The following is a 20,144-nucleotide window of genomic DNA, read 5'->3' on the forward strand; positions in this document are numbered from 1 at the left end:
AAGACTTAAGATTATAATAAAATCTATCTCTACTGCTGTAGAAAGTTTACTTCTCCATTTTACCTTTTGAAAGATGAGTAAAAGTGCTCAGGAATTCTTCGTATGTTTGTTCATGGCAATTTACAAACTTATCCAAGACTTCTTCAATTAATTGATCTTCATCCATGATCTCCAAATCTGATATTTGGGCAGGCATTCCTTCTCACAAGGCCACTTTACCTAGAAGACAAAGAAAAACATGAGCTAGAGAACTGTGCAGGACCAGCCTCCTTGAAAATGCTGTAGAAACCTGCAGAAATTCAGTCTTTCAAGGTGACGTGGATTTCAAAGGGTATGTCAACCACGCATCCAATGACAACAATAATAGCTTATATTCATAAGCTACTTATTTAGCACTTACTATGTATGAAGGGCTGTTCTGAGCATGATAATGTTAACTTCGTAACAATCTGAGCTCAGGTCACAGAGCCAGTAGGTAGAAATAATGGGTTCTAGAGCCGGATCCTTAGAACGCATGGCCTTACGCACTTCACGATGTTTTTCATTCTATCTGTTACATGACACTCTGCCCCCACCATGTACTATTGTACTGCTGCTGCCAAACAATTGGCTTGTCTGTACTTTAACACACCCAGCGACTAGGAACTCTGAACATTCCAAAGAAACCTTTGGACAGCTCTATTAAAGACCTCTTTTAAATCTCTCTCCCTGTACATTTCCCCAACTGGTCCCTGAGCCCCTGAGATCATACTGAATAATTTCAATCCTTCTTCTACAGGACAGCTTTCCAAATATTTGAACAAGCCTATGCTGTCCCTCCTCAATTTTATTTCACTCACTTAAATTTCTTTTTCAAAACCCAGCTTAGAATTCAGTTTCTCTCTGAAGGCTTTAGCCTTCCATCTCCCATCACCACAGAGAGCTGATCATAATTTCTCTGTGCTGCTTCTGGACTGCGACTTACATTGTATTAGAAATAGCTGTGTACATTTCTGTGTCCAATTAGACACAAAGCCCATGAAAGGCAGAGCCCCTGTCTTTTCATTTTTGTACCCCAAATGTTAACAGCTTAGGATGGGGCATACAGCTGGCAGTCAATCAATATGAAGCTAAAATTACTCATTTAAGGAGGCACAGCAGTCAAATACTGCTAGAAGCTGGCAAAACTTTCAACTAAAGTCACCCAATTATTTCACCTGTGCCTAACATGACATAGTTTCAAGTGTTTCCACCCTCCTGCTCAATCTACCTGGAAAAGATTTCATACTGTCCGCATCTCCCTTTAAAATATACCATTCTTGGGGCACCTGGGTGACTCAGTTGGTTAAGCAACTGCCTTTGGCTCAGGTCATGATCCCAGAGTCCCAGGATCTGCATGGCACTCCCAGCTCCACAGGGAGTCTGCCTCTCCCTCTGACCTTCTCCCCTTCTCATGCTCTCTCTCACTTTCTCTCAAATAAATAAACAAAATCTTAAAAAAAAAATATGCCATCCAAAAATGAAGCCAAGATCCCAGACATGGTCTGGATCCAGTGAAACCGGACTAACTCTCACATTCCAAACACTGCACTGTGTCGCCGACGTGCACCCACATTGCCGGTAGCCTCCTCGCACTGTCAGTTCATTTAACACACTGCTAAATGCCTGTCAGCTGAGACATAATGCTTCCATCCTTGCAGTTTGAACTTAGTTTTTCCTTGTGATATTTCATCTTGTTAAATTCCATTCATTCTGTATGAAATATCTTTCTTGCATAGCTTTGAGAAATTTACTATCTACAGAAAGCAGAAGAGTCATTACTGCCTACACAGTCAGTATAATTCGTGGGGGATAATAAAAAGAAGGGGGTTCTCCAACAGTGTACAGCAGGAGGAGAAAGGTCTGAGCTTCTTCTGTTTCTCTAAAACAAGAGCAAAACTTTGTTATTTGTTACTCATTTTATTTGATATTTACCAAAAGTTCAGAAGGACACAAAAGTGTTCTCATAAGATGATGTCCAACCTCATCTGGGGGCAAGACCTGATTTGAATTAACATGAAAGTATTTACAGCTTTTATTTCTTCTACTCTGGGTGACTACTCATACATTTCCCTGAAGAAATATTAACGGGTTTGTTTCTGAGGTGCTTTCCCAGACCCCACTGTAGATTTTGTGTCATATGTGGTATTATCCCTGATTACCTTTCTAAACTCCAAAAAATTCTGAATTCTGAAACACATCTGACCATAAGGGTTTTTAATAAGCAACTGTGACTCCACACACTCCTCACAGGATCGCTCTGAGGATCAAATGGGCACACACGGCCCTTCAGAACTGCCAGCCACCATGATCAGACTTAGTATTATACTCAGTCCTTGACCTGCTTTGACTGTGAACCCTCTGCCTCTGAGGGCACCGATGTCACTTAAAGATAAATAAGATAAGCACTCGTGGTTTACACCTCTAGATAAAAACGTGGTGTTGCAGAACCCCCCAAAATAAGATGGAAATAATAGGGGCACCTGGGTGGCTCAGTGGGTTAAAGCCTCTGCCTTCCGCTCAAGTCATGACCCCAGAGTCCTGGGATTGAGCCCCGCATTGGGCTCTCTGTTCAGTGGAGAGTCTACTTCCCCCTCTCTCTCTGCCTGCCTTTCTGCCTACTTTTGATCTCTGTCTGCCAAATACATAAATCTTTAAAAAATAAATAAAATAAAATAAAATGAAATGAAAAATTTCTACAGAGCTGTAGATGAACTCAAAACCAAAGAAACTATCTCAAACTATTTGTACCTGAAAATTAAAAATAGGAAAAAGCATCACTTGAGGTTTATGCAAATTTACCTGTAACACTGCCAGGCTTTGGCAAGCCAAAGTTTAATAAATTATGCTGCAATTGCTAGATAAAAAATAATAAATAAATTTGAAGGTGACTGTTATTTCACTGTCAGTAGGATATGTACTTAATTACAGGAATGTTAATGTCAATCTGCTTTTCCAGAACTGGACCCCAGCAAAATTCCAACTCTGAATGACATCAATCTCTCCCTCAAACCATCTTGGGTAATCTACTTCAGCGAGCAAATACCAAACAGAAGCAGCCAGGTTGTGTTTTATATTGCTGTAAATGTCTCCTTGTGGATGCTTTAAAAGCGATAATAGAAATTCTTTCAAACTTCCTTTCCAATTCTCAAAGTGGTATATTTTGAGGTTTTAGCCTTAACACATCTCAGTTTTACCAAAGGGAAATAATTAACAAGCTATGCACAGCGCGCATTCAAATTCCTTCAAGACCTTTAATTTTATTCATGTGGTTATCGCAATACAGGAGAAGAAATGTTTTTATCGACTTTTTAAAGACTTTTGGAAAATCCAGTTTCCTAAACTGTCATTATTTGAAGAGTTTAACAAATACCCACCTGCAAATTCATAACTTTCCTTATCTATAAAAATACATATAACCTAATGTTGAAAGTCCCCAAGGACTGACAGAGCAGATAATCATTTACCAGACAGCCAAGTGGTTTATGCAAATCCCAGTGGTTTTGTAGAAGGAAGCAATGCTTTTTCAGTTGCCATTCGTGCATGTTTGTGTTTTTATCGTGAAGTATTCTTTCTAAAAGAAAAAAAAAAGGAGAGACACTTGCCCATAGTAGGGTTCTTTGTTTTGGTTTGATTTTTATGTTTTAAGGCTTAGAGCTCTTCATGAAAGACCCAGAACATATTGTGAAGATAAGTAAATGTGTAGAAATAATGACCAGTAAATCACACATAACACTTTCACAATCACAGCCATTAGGAGGAGACACAGGGAGGATGTTTTGCTCCACTTGGACTAGTAAATTTCACAGGAAGACCGCAGGTTTGGTTCTCTTCCTCTCCAGTCACTGAGAAATGGAGAGAAAAATCACATTAATCTTCCTGGAGTCCTGTTCCTACCACTGAATAAAGAAACTAACCACCCAAATTAGTTTATGTTCTGTGCTCTCCGAAAGGACATCATTATGAAAATATGGCATGTGGAATTCTCACCATTGATTTAATGCATCTTTGATGTTTATCTTCAGATCTCTGCTTAATGCAACCCACCTAAAGAAAATGCAACTTTCAGAGGCAAGAGTGGTTAAATCTTTGGAAACAAGTCGCCACAAACTAGTCTCCTCTCAAAGTGTTTTTTAACCTGTTTTTTAACAGCACAGAGAGCTGTGTGTTGGTAAAAATAGGGTTGTCTTTTTTAAATGCAAGGTTTACTGCTGATATTCTAAAATAATAAATAACACAGTTTTAAAGAGTTGTGCAGAGGCTGTCAAAATCCACTTTCTCAAATTTTCATAGTTCTGTTCAATAAGAATCTCCTGGTGTGCTAAACGGTAAGATGGAATATTATCAAAAGAATTCACCTTGCCTACAGAAATGAAACCAACAACCTTGGTACTTCACAGGATGGGTCTCCTTTTATATTTTGGAAAATGGGCAAATCTCAAAAAGACCAAATTACATGGCAAGTGTACAGATTTATTTATGGGATAGAAGAGACCCAGTATGAACTGATTTCCTCTTCCTTGACTGAACGACACCGATCTTGCATCCTTTAATATTTTTCATGTCTTTTAGATCGTATCAAAAAGAGAGAAAGAAATCCAATGACTGAAATTGTCACAGATTCTCAGGGCTGAGAGAAACCTGAAGGTCATCTAATCCACTGATAGAGAATAAATCTGAGAAAGACACTTTGGGTAGGGTTTTTGTCAAGTAATGACTATTGATGACAAACAGTAATGTGGTTCTCATATCAAAAGTAGTAATAGCATGTTTCTGATTATGAATTTCAAGGCATACATAAAGTTGGCAGGAAATTAAGGAAAAGGCAGCAATCTCACCCAGATGGGTATACCCAGGCCTCCAACAACACTCTGTACCCAATAACATGCAAAACACCTTGAGGAAAAGAAAGGCAAAAAGTGTGTGTGTGTGTGTGTGTGTGTGTGTGTGTGCACGCGCGTGCGCACGTGCACGCAAGGACACAGTAACTCTTCTACTGCGTTTTATCAGCATGAGATAAAAACGTGCCATTCTAGCATCAAAGAATATGCTGCACTTCAAGTTATAAACTTTTCCCAATGACCCTTTCCTAACACTTAAAGGCACAGAATTCTTCATTATCACCAAAATGTTGATGCCATAATCATCTAGACCTCTATATAGATTTTATTTTATTATTTTTTTAATTTGACAGAGAGAGACAGAGAGCACCAGGAGAAGTGATAGGCAGAGGGAGGAGGAGAAGCAGGCTCCCCGCTGAGCAGAGAGCCCAATGTGGGACTCATCCCAGGACCCTGCAATCATTACCTGAGCCAAAGGCAGACACTTAAGCAACTTAGCCACCCAGGCGCCCCTTGACCTCTATAAAAAGACTTCCCCAGGACACCTGGGTGGCTCAGTCCATTAAGTGTCCGACTCTTGATTTTGGCTCAGGTCATGATCCCAAGGTTGTAAGATTGAGCCCTGCTTAAGATTCTCCCTTTCCTCCCTCTGTCCCTAGCCACTTCCTCTCTCTCTCCTCTCTCTCTCCCTCCCTCCCTCTCTGGAAAAGAAAAAAACAAAACAAAACAATAAAAAACGCTTCCTCTAAGTACACTTCTGCAGTGAATTTTAAAGGAAACACTTGGAGTTGGGAAAAGCTTGGAGATTACTATTGACTACAGAGCTTATGAAGGCAGAAGCAGTACTGCCATCCATGCAAAGGTCTTAGTAGTAGGCATTTTCAGGTACACTTTTTTCCTTGACAAAATCTCACCGTGGGGAAAAGAGATAAAGGAGACACCCATTCTAAAAACTTCATCCAATTAAAAAAAAAAATGTGGACTAAATACATGCTTACCATGAACACAGATCCCACAAAAGCTGCCTTGATAGAAACAGATTTTGTTCCTTATCCTAAAAAGGATTATAACCTATGCATCCTATACAGGACTCCCATTTTTGGAACAGGAATGACTCTGATGACCAGTGTCATGATTTTACATTAGAGCAATATGGAATGGAGTGAAAGTATTTTTAAATGAAGACTGTAATAGGAGTAAGAATAATAAAAACATCTCAAGGTAAAATAGTGGATTTTATAAAAGAAGCACAAAAAAATATAGACAATCTTTAGGACATTGGACTAGGCAAAGAGTTCCTGGACTTGACACTCAAAGCATGCTCTATAAGAAAAAAAGTGATAAATTATACCCCATCAAAATTCAAAACTTTGTTCTATGAAGGATCTTGTTAAGAAGACCTCTTTAAGATCTTTTTAAGATCTTGTGAAGAAGAGGGAAAAAAATCACAGACTAGAAGAAAATGTTTATAAATTACAAATACAATACAGGACTAGCACATAAAACATTTAAAGAACTCTCAAAACCCAATATTCAAGAAAAATCCAAATTAAAAAAAACTAGAGACATCCACATTTTACCAAAGAAGATATATAAATGACAAATAATCTCATGAAAAGATAATATCATTAGCCATTAAAGAAATACAAGTTAAAACCACAATGAGCTATCACTACACACTCCTCAAAATGGATGAGAAAAATCATCAGAAAAATTGTGAGGATTCAGCCACTCTGGACAATAATTTGGCAGTTCCTTTCAAAACTAAAAATGGACGTATCATACAAACTAACAATTTCACTCCTCGGTATTTATCCCACAGAAATAAAGACTTATTCCCATGCAAGAACTTGTATATGAATGTTCATAGCAGCTTTATTCATAACAGGCAAAACCAGAAAACTACCTGAAAGTTCTTTAATCGGTGAATAGTCAAGCAAACATGGTGCATCCGTACCACAGAATATTACTCACCAATAAAAAAGAACAAACTACTACTTTCGCAACAACTTGGATGAACCTCAAAGAAATTGTGCTTAGTGAAAAAAGCCAATCTTGAAAGGCTACATACATACCGTATGATTCCATTTATGTTACATTCATGAAACAACATAATTATCAAGACGGAGAGAGACTAATGGTTGCTGGATTAGGGATGGGGGAGGGGATGGATACAGATATAAATAGGGTAACATGAGTGGGGTAGTGGTGATACAGCTGAGTATCTTGACTGTGGTGGTGGTTATACAAGGCTACACATACGATATAGTTTAACGACACACACACACACACACATTAGTGTATATATAACTGGTGAAGTCTAAATATGTTTGTGCTTTGTACCAATATCAGTTTTCTGATTTTTATCCTGTACTACAGATATACAAGATGTTAACACTGCAGAAGGCTGGAACAAGGGTGCATAAAACGACCCTACGCATTTTTTTTTTTGCAACTTAACGTGAGTCTATCCTGTGATCTGTAATTATTTTGAAGTTAAAAGTTCAGAGGCGGGGGGTAAAGAGGAGCAGCAAAAGAAGGCTAAGTCAATTAAGGCAAAAAAGACAAGAAAATCATCACTAAAAGTTTACCAAGAATGTTGGAACTCATGCATGTTGATTGTCTTCCCCCCTGCAGAAAGCTCTGGGGGGATGGGAGTAACACTAATCTATAAAATTACATGTTTAAGCAGGAACTTTCCTCTTGAAAAATTTGCTTGCCTTTCCAGCTCATCCATCCAAGCTACCGTAATGAGATTTCTTGAGGCTATCATTCATTAAGCCTTGCTGTTCATCAGCAGATTGTATAAAATCAATTTTATTTCCCCAAAATATACTCTTCCTTCAAGCTGTTTAAGCCAATCCACAAATGTCTGCATTGACTCACTGAGGCAGGTCAACTGAGTATTAGACTGTTTTCAATTACACAGTTATTAATTCCATTAAACAAAGAAAAATGCAAACCATTAAGCATTCAAACTTCCTCTTCCCACTCAATCCCTATTGTTTTATAAAAAGCAGATTGCCAGTGGATATGCTATCTGAAGGATATACCCATAAGACAAATTTCAGAAAATCTACTATTTTGGAAATCAGACTTCTTTTTCACTATCACGTTTGTTTATTCCATTTGTTGAAAAAGTTCAAGTTATGGATGATCACAAGTAAATACCCTATCTTCACCCCCTAATAAACCTCCTACAAGTACATTAACTCTAGACTAGCACATTTATCAAGAAAAATGTTTGATACACGTCTTTCAACCACATTCAAAACCGATCTCCTATCTTCAGAAATGTAATCAACTACATCAGCGAGTTACGAATGATAACAGTTAAGTCTTTCACTGAACATTTTTTTTCCCAAGGATCCTAACAAAGCTGTGAATCCAGTAGATGCAGTAGAGTTTCTGGGTCAACTTCAGAGCTCTATAATCACTCATTAGTATTTCAATCATAAGAGATTTTTTAGCTCAGTTGTAATCCCATCTTCACATGGGATGCCCCATTAATGTGGGGCATTAATATCCCATTAATGCTTATGTCTTCTCTACTGCAGAACAACTGTAACACAAAGGCATACACTCTTAATTAAAGTTATCCCCTTCTAGCCAGCTTCCTGAGCCTGTCAACCACCTGCACACTGCACAACACTTTTATAACACCAGAAAGCTTGCTTTAAAGCAAAATCCACACAGCTACTCAGGAGCAGGTGTAGACAAACCCAACTAAATCAAGTCTGCTTGCAGAAATTAAGTTCTAAGTGTTTCAAAATGCCAGATCTTGCTAATAAAATCGACCTTTTCATTTGACATTCTCTTAAAAGAAACAGGATTTTAAAGATGCATTTCCCAACTATTTTTTATTCTAAATTCCTATGACTGGAATAATAAATGAGCTTTAAGAGGTAGTACAGTGCTTTCCCAGATTCCAATTAATCTCACCATTTTATTTGTAATTTTACCTCAATATATACAACATAACATACATACACCAACATGGCTTCTATACTCAAAGATAGTAACTAAGAAACATAAAATCCCTCCTTCTCTAAAAATAAAAATTTTTGAAGTGAATTTTTTTTTCTAGTACAACATTGTAAATCACCTCTGAAATTTTTCTCCATTTTATTTTATGGCAAAGAATGTATCTTAAATTACAGAACAATGAAACATAGGAAAATACCAGTCATTCTCATCAGGTGGCCATATTTAATTAATTGCCCTAAGTAAAAAGTGACAAGTCACTTGTCATGTTCTTCTCTTGAAAATCCATCATACTAACTGTAGATTGCTTCCTTCTATATATTTCCTCTTCCTTCCTCTTTTCTCCTCTTTGCCAGTTTCAGTTGTAGCTCCCATAATGGGAACTACAAGTATCTCTTTTCCTATGCTATTTATATTATTTCCTTAAAAATCAGCCACTTATTTAAAAAGTAAAAATTATCTATTCCCATCGGAATGCTATGAAAAGTTGTCACTAACACTAATTCATTAAGCAACCATGTAATTTGTTTCCCCATTTATAAAACGGTGATGGAAATGCTTGATAGGCACTCTGCACAAAAACAGTCATGAGTTCACACAAGAGTGCTTCTCCCCTGCCTCCCCTCAACCCACTATGTATAACACCCCTGCAGCTGTGTTATTCTTGTCGCATGGTTTAACTTCTCTGGCCTTAAGCTATTTGAATGCAAAACTAGAGGGACTGGACTTGAAGCTATCTTCCATCACTGGCATTCTGTTTTTCTCCAACTATGCTTCCTAACTGTTCAGTTACTGTGTCAGTACAGCCTGTTACTTTCATCTCCCTGCTGCTAAATAAACAGTATTTTATTCTGTAATTGCACTGACTTGCATTCTTTAATTACCCACTGGTTTTGGATGTAAGGTAGGCAAATCAACATATTTCAGTAGAAGTTTAAATTTGATTCTGCCTCGAGGTTTAAGAATGAGCTGAGCAACCTATAATTATGATTTCTTGGTGAACTTTTAAGAATTTTAAGGGTGAGTGTAAGAAGGATGTGAAGTTGCTTCATCCTACTACCATGTATGTTCCTTAAAGGCAAGCCCTGCGTCTGTGATAATTTTTCTAATTCTCCAATGCCTCTGTACATAGTGGATGATCAGTAAATACTGTTGATTATTTCACATTTAGTTTCTATGCTGAGCACTTTAAGCAAACTAGAATCTTGACTAAGATCACTGCAAGTTCAATGCCCTCCTAATGGTGTGGCAAAGGCTGAGGGCTTTAAAACCCATTTCCAAACATGTTGCTAATTTCCAGATGCTTCAGGAAACAAATAACCCATTCAGCAACAAACTGCCTGTTTTTTTTTATGTTAGTAGTAAAATACAAAGGAAAAATACTTGCGTAAACATACCCATGGTTTCTGTGTTATATTTCTTATTTTGCATTTACTATGGAGATATCCAATATGTCAATTTTATGAGAGCTGTCATTGATGCTGGAATTTCAAGTACTACAATCATTATATAACACAATAAACAGGTTAGGGAAATAATCCAATACTCTTTTGCAGACAAAGAAAAAAATCATCATGGAACTAACTAGGAGAGATGACGAGGCTTTTTTAAAGGACGGACCAACACTTCAAATGATGAAAACCAGCCAAACAACTGAGCTACTCATCAGTTTTTAAAAAGTCAACCCTGACACTATATCCTAATATTTTGCAAAGAATTAAAATAGTCACTTGTTCCAATGTATTTATAGTATCATCATCAGACAAGATTTACTGAGTACACTCTCCAAACACTTTATATCCATTAATCCTTACAATAAGGGAGGTATCATCTCTGTTTTAGAAATAAGGAAACTGAAGCTCAAAAGGATGATTTAGCTAGTAAGTTGCAGAACTGAGACGCAAAGTGAGACCTGTCTTCCTTTGATCACGCATTCTATCATCTAAGCCACATGGAAACTGATTAAATGACCATCAATTCCATTTACTTAATGGAATTCTAGGAAGTTATTAAAAATTATAAAGGTGAAAAATAAACTATACGTTTTATAGTGTATATGAAATGTTATATTAAAAAGATAAAATAAAATTAAATGTACTCTCATTATAACCAGGTAAAATGTGTATATATTTAGATAAACATTATAAAGAACAAATCAATAAAAAATTTTATGATTAGTTGATGGGCTAATGAGTGGTATAGATTTTTCCTGAAGTAACTGTTTTTAATGAATTGTTTTAAAATTAAATCAGCTATAGTATTCAAAACAGTGTGGTATTAGTGAAAGAATTGACAAACTGATAAATAGAACAAAATAGAGAACACTGAAATAGACCCACATAAATACAATCAATTGATCTTTAAAAAAAAAGAGCAAAGGCAATACAGTACAACATAGATAGTCTTTTCAACAAAGATTCTGGAACAACTGTATCTCCATAGGTAAGAAATGAATCTAGCCACAGACCTACACCCTTCACAAGAATTAGCTGCAATGGACCACAGACATAAACAAAAAAATGCAAAACCATAAAGTTCATAGTTCATGGGAATGGCAACAACTTTTTAGATACAACACCAAAGGTATAATTCATAAAAGAAATAATTGGTAAGATGGCCTTACTAAAATTAAAAACTTCTGCTCTGCCAAAGACACTGACAAGAGAATAAAAAGAAAAGCCATAGACTGGGAGAAAATATTTGTCAGAAATATTTGCCAGAAACCCATCCGATTATCTAAAATATGCAAAGAACTCTTAAAATTCAAAAACAAGAAAACAAACAATCTGATTTAAAAATGAGCTGAGGGGGAGCCTGGGTTAAGCCTCTGCCTTTGGCTCAGGTCATGATCTCAGGGTCCTGAGATCCAGCCTGGCATCAGGTCTCTGCTCAGCAGGGAGCCTGCTTCCCCGCCTCTCTCTCTACGGGCCTCTCTGCCTACTGGTGATCTCTCTTTCCCCCTCTGTCAAATAAATAAATAAAAATCTTAAAAAACAAAACAAAACAAAAACGAACTAAAGTTTAACAGACAGCTGACCAAAGAAGATATACAGATGACAAAAAAGGGACATGAACAGATGCGCCACATCATACATCATCAGGGAAATACAAACTAAAACAACAATGAGATACCACTACACAGCTGTTAGGATGACCAGAATCTAGAACACTGGCAACACCAAATGCTGACAAGGATGTACAGCAACAGGAACTCACATTCATTGCTACTGGGCACTGAGCACTTTAAAGACATTAGCTGACTTAATCTTTTTGTAACAATCTTTTGAGGTGACTACTTCTATTATCCCCATTTCAGAGACAGAGAAACAGAGGCTTTGAGATTAAGATGACTCCACAGGCAAATGGCAGGCTGGCAAAGAAAACCACATCACTTTGATTCCAAAGCCCATTCTCTTAATCATTCTGCTGTACAATATTACACCGCAGCTCCTGTATAAAATTGTACAAAGGAGGCCTCCAATAATTGGAATGACTTCTGAGCTTTGCATTAAACAAAATGAGACTGGGGCGCCTGGGTGGCTCAGTGGGTTAAAGCCTCTGCTTTCGGCTGGGGTCATGATCCCAGGGTCCTGGGATCGAGCCCTGCATCGGGCTCTCTGCTCAGCAGGGAGCCTGCTTTCTCCTTCCTTCTCTCTCTGCCTGCCTCTCCGCCTACTTGTGATCTCTGTCAAATAAATTTAAAAAAAATTAAAAAAAAAAAACGAGACTACTGAAGAGCAGTTCAAAACAAAATGATTGGCATTGGTATTAGTGGTCTCTACTTTAGGAAAAATAATTTACCACTGTATTCCTAATAGTATTATTTAAGTCACAGCAATTATATTTATTCCTTTATATCTTTTTCTAAAATGTTTTTAATTAAAAAGATAAATCAGGTTGCAGGCAGATTTTTTTTTTTTTTTTTTTGGCCTTTACAAATAGTGGATTGTGTTTCTATTGTTGCTCAGTAAGGAAATAGTTAAATCTTGAGAGTATACCCTGGTGGATATCTCCCTCAACCATCTAAAGACAAGAAAAAAAAAGGTCACAGTCAGTTACTCCCGTTAGATCAGTGTTCACTGGAACATCTGTAGGCGCATTTACACACTCTCTTTACTGGGAGCCTCCTGCTTTGCCACAGTCAGAGTGGGCAGTCAGTGACTCTTCCCCAAGTGCCGACATTTAATACCTGGTCTAGCGGCAAAGATTCAGAGAGGGGTGAGCAGCCCCTCTGGCCTTCAGGTAGGTCCAAAACCTTCATTTCTACCAAAGCTAAAAGATGGACACCCACGTTTGTCTACTTTCAGGGAAAGGTGATGCTTCCCTGTGCAGTCTGTTAGTCACAGAGGGACTGGGTGTCCAGATCGGGAGGGGATGCTGTAAAATTCGGAAACTATGGGGCTTTCTGGTGTCAAGCTACTGCAAGGATTTAATTCCTGTGGCATCAGAGCCCATGTGCTCATCTTAATACATAAATGTTTCTCTGGCATAAGTGTCAGAAAAAAGACCTAATCCTGGTTTCAGTGCCAGCAAAAAAAAAAAAAAAAAAAAGTCAAATAATATATGCCTGGAACCTGATTAGCTGTGCAAGATAGTGTTAATTCATGGATGGAATGACTACAGTTACATGAGGTTACCTGCTATTTTGGAGTGATCAGGAAAACATGGGCAATACTGATCAGTAAGATTTAATGCCTCTGAGTACAGTACCTTTCTTTGGAAGGAAAAAGAGTTAGTTCAGACACAGGAAACTACAAACCCAGACCTCACACCATTAGTTCTCTTTTGATTCTCAACTATGCCCTAGCTTCACAGTGAATAAATGAAAACCTCCCTGCTGAGGAATGTTAGCATGGGGTTGGGAAAATTGTATAAATTTATTGGTCCTCTATTTCTGTCTTTTAAAAAGAATCTTTCATGTGTCGACTTTGAAACTTCCTTCAGTTGAAGAACAGTATCTTCTTTTTCAAAATCTACCTTTTTTATCTAGCCTATTTAAAGAAAGTAGATTATTTTAGCTCTAGTATAACCTTTCAAAAACTCTTAAAAACCAAGATGTGATTAATATAGTCATATTAAGACCATGGGAAATATACAATAGTCTACTCCGGTGAAAACATATTTAAGTTAATAAAGCAAATTTGAAAAACTAAATAAATATGGCAAAATAATATGAAAACACTTTCAGTGTTTCAATATTTCTGTTTACTCTTTAAATACCTAAGTCATCTGGTCATGGTTTAAAATGGATATTCTAAAAATTAAATGCACAAATACTTAAAGTGTGTCACCAGAGGAAATAATTCATCCTAATAGTAATAAGCCTCACCACTGTTTTTAGGACCCTTAAATCATGAGGTGTACCAAGAGTGGGGCAACAAAAGAAGGACGGTCAGAAATCTTTAGGGACCCAAACTAAGCTACAAAAAAATGGGTAGTATTTTTTATGCCTTGCCTAAGAAAATGTGTCTGTTAATCTACAGTAACCATGTTTTCACTTATGAGAAGCCAAATTCCCTATGACAACCTTAAAATGAAGCCAATAGGCCACAATGAACACTTTAAAAAACAAAAAAAACCCCTCGCTGTTTAAAAGCAAGTGCTCTTGGTGTATGTTCATCCCTTGGGATCTGGAATGCATTACTCCTGTATGGCTTGCTCTACATCCCAGTAACAGTCTTCAGAGGTGTTTAAAATAAACAGGCTTTGGCTTCAATGCTCACTCCACTGACAAATGGACAACTCTCTGACAATCATCACATATCATGCTAAGTGTAATCACTTATGGTTTTCATTTACTGAATTGAGGGTTAACAATATTTCCTTTTAATTCCTATGGAGAGCATTTTCTTAGTTCCCAGAAATCTTCTCTTATGTATATTTGGATAGGCCCCAAATAAAGAAAACACCCATGTTATTTTGTAAGTAGGCCAAGTTGCTGAACCTATAAACCACCGTGGTCTAAAGAAGAGACAGGCTTGCTTTTGCTACTTTAGTAATAATGCTTCTCACTTACCATGTCCTCACTTGGTTTAATAACCCACAAGATGAAAAAAAACAAACCCCACAAGATGATTATTAAAATATCACATCTTGAGGAATCTCCTAAGTAAACTAAGTAGAAGAGAACATTTAGCAATTAATTACATCTGATCTACAGAAGTGCTTCAAGGCAAAAGCACCCCCCCTCCAAGATGTCATTAAGACTGACCATAGATTCTAAATGGTCCAAGGAATCTTTGCAGGGAGAATAAAAATACAGTGTCAACTAACATTTATTAAATGCTCATTATATGCCAGGCACTGTACTTTGTGACTTACATGTGTTATCCCGTTTATCCTTCAAAACAATCCAATGAATAGGTACTAATACGATTCCCATTTTACAGGAAAGAAAGAAGAGAGGAAAAATAACTTGCCCAAGATGGTTACACAGCAACTAAGTTTCAGAGCCCAGATTTGGACTCCGACTTCATAGTCTGCCTATTTAATGAGTGATTAGAGAAAGGGTAACAGAAGAATAAATAATTATTTCCTGTTATTTAAATTGAACTCACCACTAGCTCCTCCACTGATATGCTTATCCAATTCTCATTAGTCAAAAAAATTAATCAGTCCAAACCCACGGACCAGATCCCAGATCCTAACTCCATTCTAACCATCTCCAACATTATATCATCTGCCGTGACTGCAGGTAATTGTGTACTAACAACCTTACTTTTGATAAGTTAAAGCATAATTATAAAAACTATGACAGTGTGCAAAGCCCTGTTCTAAGTGCTTTACATGTATTAATTTACTAACCATAACTAACCCCGACCAAGGACGTAGGTAATTACCTCATGTTACAGATGAGGAAATTGAGACAGCGGGACATAAAATTATAAGTTCATAGCGTTAGTCAGTCGTGAGAGACAGGATTTGAATCCAGTCCATCAGCTTGCAGAATCCAGACTCTGCAGTACTGAGAGCCTATTTTGTTTCCTCTAACCTGTGTTGTCTAGGACTTCACTTTTGCAAACAGGGAGCATATTACTAAAGCTCCTGGAATCTCTAAAGGTAAGTAACAGTAATAAAATAAAAATTTATCAGGTTTACTTCATCTACTAAATATCTTTTGAAAAGTACTATAATACTAGTATTAATCCTGAATAATTCTGGCACCTTTTTGCTTGGCGCCTGCTTAGTACTGAGTTACTTAAGAATTATTTCAGGGGCACCTGAGTGGCTCAGTGGGTTAAAGCCTCTGCCTTTGGCTCAGGTCATGATCCCAGGGGGATCGAGCCCCGCATTGGGCTCTCTGCTCAGCAGGGAGTCGGCTTCCCTTCCTCTCTCTCTCTCTGCCTACCTCTCTGCTTACTTGTGATCTCTGTCATATTAAAAAAAAAAAAATAAAGAATTATTTCAAATGTCTTGGGCTAGAGAGAGAAATCTGAAATAACAGCCACTATTTTTTTCCAAGAGAGAGAGTGGAGAGGGAAGAGGAGAGAGAATGGAGGAGGGAGGGAGGTGTTTAGGAATCTTCTCTGCTTCGCTAAAAGAATCCTAAACTCCGGAGCAAGAGCGACTGAGGAAAACAAGGAGCCTTAGCAAGGCGTGACGCTTGCTAAAATCGAATTACAGTGTTTCCATTACTAAACCATTATCTGGTCATTTCTACCCTGCACTCCAGGTATTCACAGGCTGATCCCTGGCTTCCGTAAAATAGTCAAACAGTCACAACTTTTGTGACCTTCGTGTCCCCCTCGTCCCACGCCCTCCCCCACCCCCCGTCCCAGCAACATAGGGACACTCAGAGGCGCAACTGAGTCCAGCCCCCCAAAGCGTCCCGGCGGGAGGAGTCTGAAAGACGCCTCGGCCGGGGCGTCCCTTCAGGTTGCGGTTTCCAGGCAACCCCACTGGAGCCAGAAGCTGTTGTGCCTCCTACTGGGTCACCCGCTTAAGAGTCCCGGGAGAGGAACCGGCAACGCCCGGCAGCGGGCTGCCTGACGCCCCGCCTGGGGTTGCGGCCTTCCGGGAACCCGGATGTTGGGTGTGCGTCGGCCACTCTCACCTCCCATTCCCTAGTTTTCCGCTTTGGCTCCCATCTAGTCACTTCGCACTTTGAGCGTCTTTATTCAGAGAGGCATCCTAGGAGTCTCCTCTCCTGTAGCAACAAAAACAATCGTAGCTACGTAGCCCAAGGAGAACGGATTCCTGGGAAATGTAGTTCTTTCTGCCAACAAGCGGTGAATTGTGATGGGGGGGCGGGAAAGGACTACAATTCCCAGAAATCTAAGGGAGAATAGTCCATGTCTAAAACATGTCCCAGTTGCTTGGATTCTATTAGGAAGGGAGGTTCTGTGGCTCTGTGCTTCTAGCTGCCCGGGTTTTGCTAGTCCCACTATAAGCTTGTGGAAGAAAAAAAAAAAAAAATTTTTTTTAACAAGCTTAACATGTGAGGTGATCCAAACATAGTGATTTGTTTGACGAGATATATGTCATTTTTTTTTAATTCTTTCAGATAAAAGATCTCCACAGGATCAGAAAATATGTCATTACAGATGGTAACAGTCAGTAATAACATGGCCTTAATTCAACCAGGCTTCTCACTAATCAATTTTGATGGGCAAGTTTTCTTCTTTGGCCAAAAAGGCTGGCCAAAGAGGTCCTGCCCCACTGGAGTTTTCCACTTTGATGTAAAGCATAACCATCTCAAACTGAAGCCTGTCGTTTTCTCTAAGGATTCCTGCTACCTTCCTCCTCTTCGTTACCCGGCCACTTGCATATTCAGAAGCGGCGTAGAGTCTGAAAAGCAGAAGTACATCATCCATGGAGGGAAAACACCAAACAATGAGCTTTCAGATAAGATTTATGTCATGTCCGTTGTTGGCAAGAACAACAAAAAGGTTACTTTTCGCTGCACAGAGAAAGACTTGGTGGGAGATGTTCCTGAAGCCAGATACGGTCATTCGATTGATGTGGTATATAGTCGAGGGAAAAGTATGGGTGTTCTCTTTGGAGGACGGTCGTACATTCCGTCTGCCCAAAGAACCACGGAAAAATGGAATAGTGTAGCTGACTGTCTGCCCCATGTTTTCTTGGTGGATTTTGAATTTGGGTGCTCTACATCATACCTACTTCCAGAACTTCAGGATGGGCTGTCTTTTCATGTTTCCATTGCCAGAAATGATACCATTTATATTTTAGGAGGACATTCACTTGCCAATAACATCCGCCCTGCCAACCTATACAGAATAAAGGTTGATCTCCCACTGGGTAGCCCAGCTGTGAATTGCACAGTCTTGCCAGGAGGAATCTCTGTCTCCAGTGCAATCCTGACTCAAACAAACAGTGATGAATTTGTTATTGTTGGTGGCTATCAGCTTGAAAATCAAAAGAGAATGGTATGCAACATCGTCTCTTTGGAGGACAATAAGATAGACATTCGCGAGATGGAGACCCCAGATTGGACCCCAGATATTAAGCACAGCAAGATCTGGTTTGGGAGCAATATGGGAAATGGAACTGTATTCCTCGGCATACCAGGAGACAATAAACAGGCTACTTCAGAAGCTTTCTATTTCTATATGTTGAAATGTGCTGAAGACGATGTGAATGAAGATCAGAAAACACTCACGAATAGTCAGACATCAACAGAAGACCCAGGGGACTCCACTCCCTTTGAAGACTCAGAAGAATTTTGTTTCAGTGCAGAAGCGTGTAGTTTTGATGGTGACGATGAGTTTGACACCTACAATGAAGACGATGAGGAAGATGAGTCTGAGACAGGCTACTGGATTACATGCTGCCCTACTTGCGATGTGGATATCAACACTTGGGTACCATTTTATTCAACTGAGCTCAACAAACCTGCCATGATCTACTGCTCTCATGGAGATGGGCACTGGGTCCATGCCCAGTGCATGGATCTGGCAGAACGCACGCTCATTCAACTGTCAGAAGGAAGCAACAAATATTACTGCAATGAGCACGTGAAGATAGCAAGAGCACTGCAAACCCCCAAAAGAGTCCTACCCTTAAAAAAGCCTCCACTGAAATCTCTCCACAAAAAAGGTTCTGGGAAAATTATTACTCCTGCCAAGAAATCTTTTCTTAGAAGGCTGTTTGATTAGTTTCACAAAAGCCTTTCAAATTCACATGCATCAAAATTTTAAACCTATTTTAAAGAATCATAACAATGATGAAAATTATATTTCTATTTTTTAATTGAAAATGTCTGGTTTGTTTTTTTTTTTAGTTTTATGAATTAAGTGCCAAGGAAAAGTGCTCATAATACAATGCTAAATACTTGAAAATCATTTACTCAAAGATATCTTAAATGAGAATTTCTAACCTGAATTTTTTCATCCAGGGAATCTTAAATCAGAAGCAATAATAATAATCAAGATATACTTATATCCCACACAGGATTTTTGGTTACAAGTAAGCTATAGGGTACTTAAGATGAAGTTAAACTGTTCAAGAAACTAACACCCAAAGGAATTGAATGAATTATTTTGCACAATATAACAATTTGGTGGTTGGCCAAAAATTAAAACCAAAATCACTTATATCCCACGCTAGTGCTCTTTGTACACCTCTAACTGTAAACTGACCTCTTAGTTATGCCTGTGAACAGAAGAAGGTCCCTATAGCTTATGTAAACTATAAGACAGACAGTCTCCATTGACATGAAGGAAGAGAAAGGCATCTACAGCAAGTTTGTTACATTTTATCAAGTTACCTGCATGAACTTTCTTCAGAGGATCCCCTCACCCTCTGGTGCATGGAAGATGAACCAAGGCCAGTCACTTGAACAAATTCTTTTTGAGAGATTTAATGAAAACTGAAGTCCACTGCTACTTAGAATTCTGGGAAAAGAGAATAAAAGTGAGAGCACACTAAGAAAGGACCACTAATTAAATCTCATAAAGAACAACAGTATTATTTCCCCCAAATAAAAAAAGTTCAAAGGATTTTCTAAAGATGATTTTAAATGGGGAAAAACAAAATTGTGTGTGTATGCGTCTAGTTGATATGTGGAGTTTGCTGCCAATGAAAATTATAAAATCAATGAGCTTATAATGGTTCATTTAGATACTTTCTAGAAAGAAAATTAAAAAGACTTCATTTTGAGGGTCCAAGACATCAACTGATAATCAGATGACCTTAGAGAAATGTCGTTCCTTTTGGAGTATTTTTCTGGCAGACCCTCTCACCTTATCCTAAGAGCTGAAGCCGTGGCATCTTATTCATCAGTCTTCACTGAAAGTCCACAGTGTATGTGTGAATTACTATGGCCAGATTTAGGGGAAACAT

At 38.3% G+C, this 20,144-nt stretch overlaps 2 protein-coding genes across 3 annotated transcripts in view; one reads left to right on the forward strand and one right to left on the reverse strand.

Moving 5' to 3' along the window:
• The window catches only part of LOC111150030 (chromosome unknown C11orf74 homolog), a 64,867-nt gene extending 47,731 nt beyond the window's left edge, over positions 1 to 17,136 (reverse strand). For both annotated transcript variants that reach the window (XM_022507347.1, XM_022507346.1), the window contains exons 1-2: positions 16,897 to 17,136; positions 64 to 219 (exon numbers count right to left, since the gene is read on the reverse strand). In XM_022507347.1, the coding sequence (XP_022363055.1) occupies positions 64 to 196 (133 nt within the window). In that variant the 5' untranslated portion in view covers positions 197 to 219; positions 16,897 to 17,136. The remainder of the gene's footprint in view (positions 1 to 63; positions 220 to 16,896) is intronic.
• On the forward strand, positions 12,910 to 19,159 carry LOC111150029 (recombination activating 2). Its single transcript, XM_022507345.1, has 2 exons — positions 12,910 to 13,085; positions 17,347 to 19,159. The coding sequence occupies exon 2, from the start codon at positions 17,375 to 17,377 to the stop codon at positions 18,956 to 18,958; it is 1,584 nt and encodes a 527-aa protein (XP_022363053.1). The 5' UTR covers positions 12,910 to 13,085; positions 17,347 to 17,374; the 3' UTR covers positions 18,959 to 19,159.
• Positions 19,160 to 20,144: the final 985 nt, after the last annotated feature.

The sequence above is a fragment of the Enhydra lutris genome, unplaced genomic scaffold, assembly GCF_002288905.1.
Source record: "Enhydra lutris kenyoni isolate GAN:26980312 unplaced genomic scaffold, ASM228890v2 scaffoldscaffold22, whole genome shotgun sequence".
Lineage (NCBI taxonomy): Eukaryota > Metazoa > Chordata > Mammalia > Carnivora > Mustelidae > Enhydra > Enhydra lutris.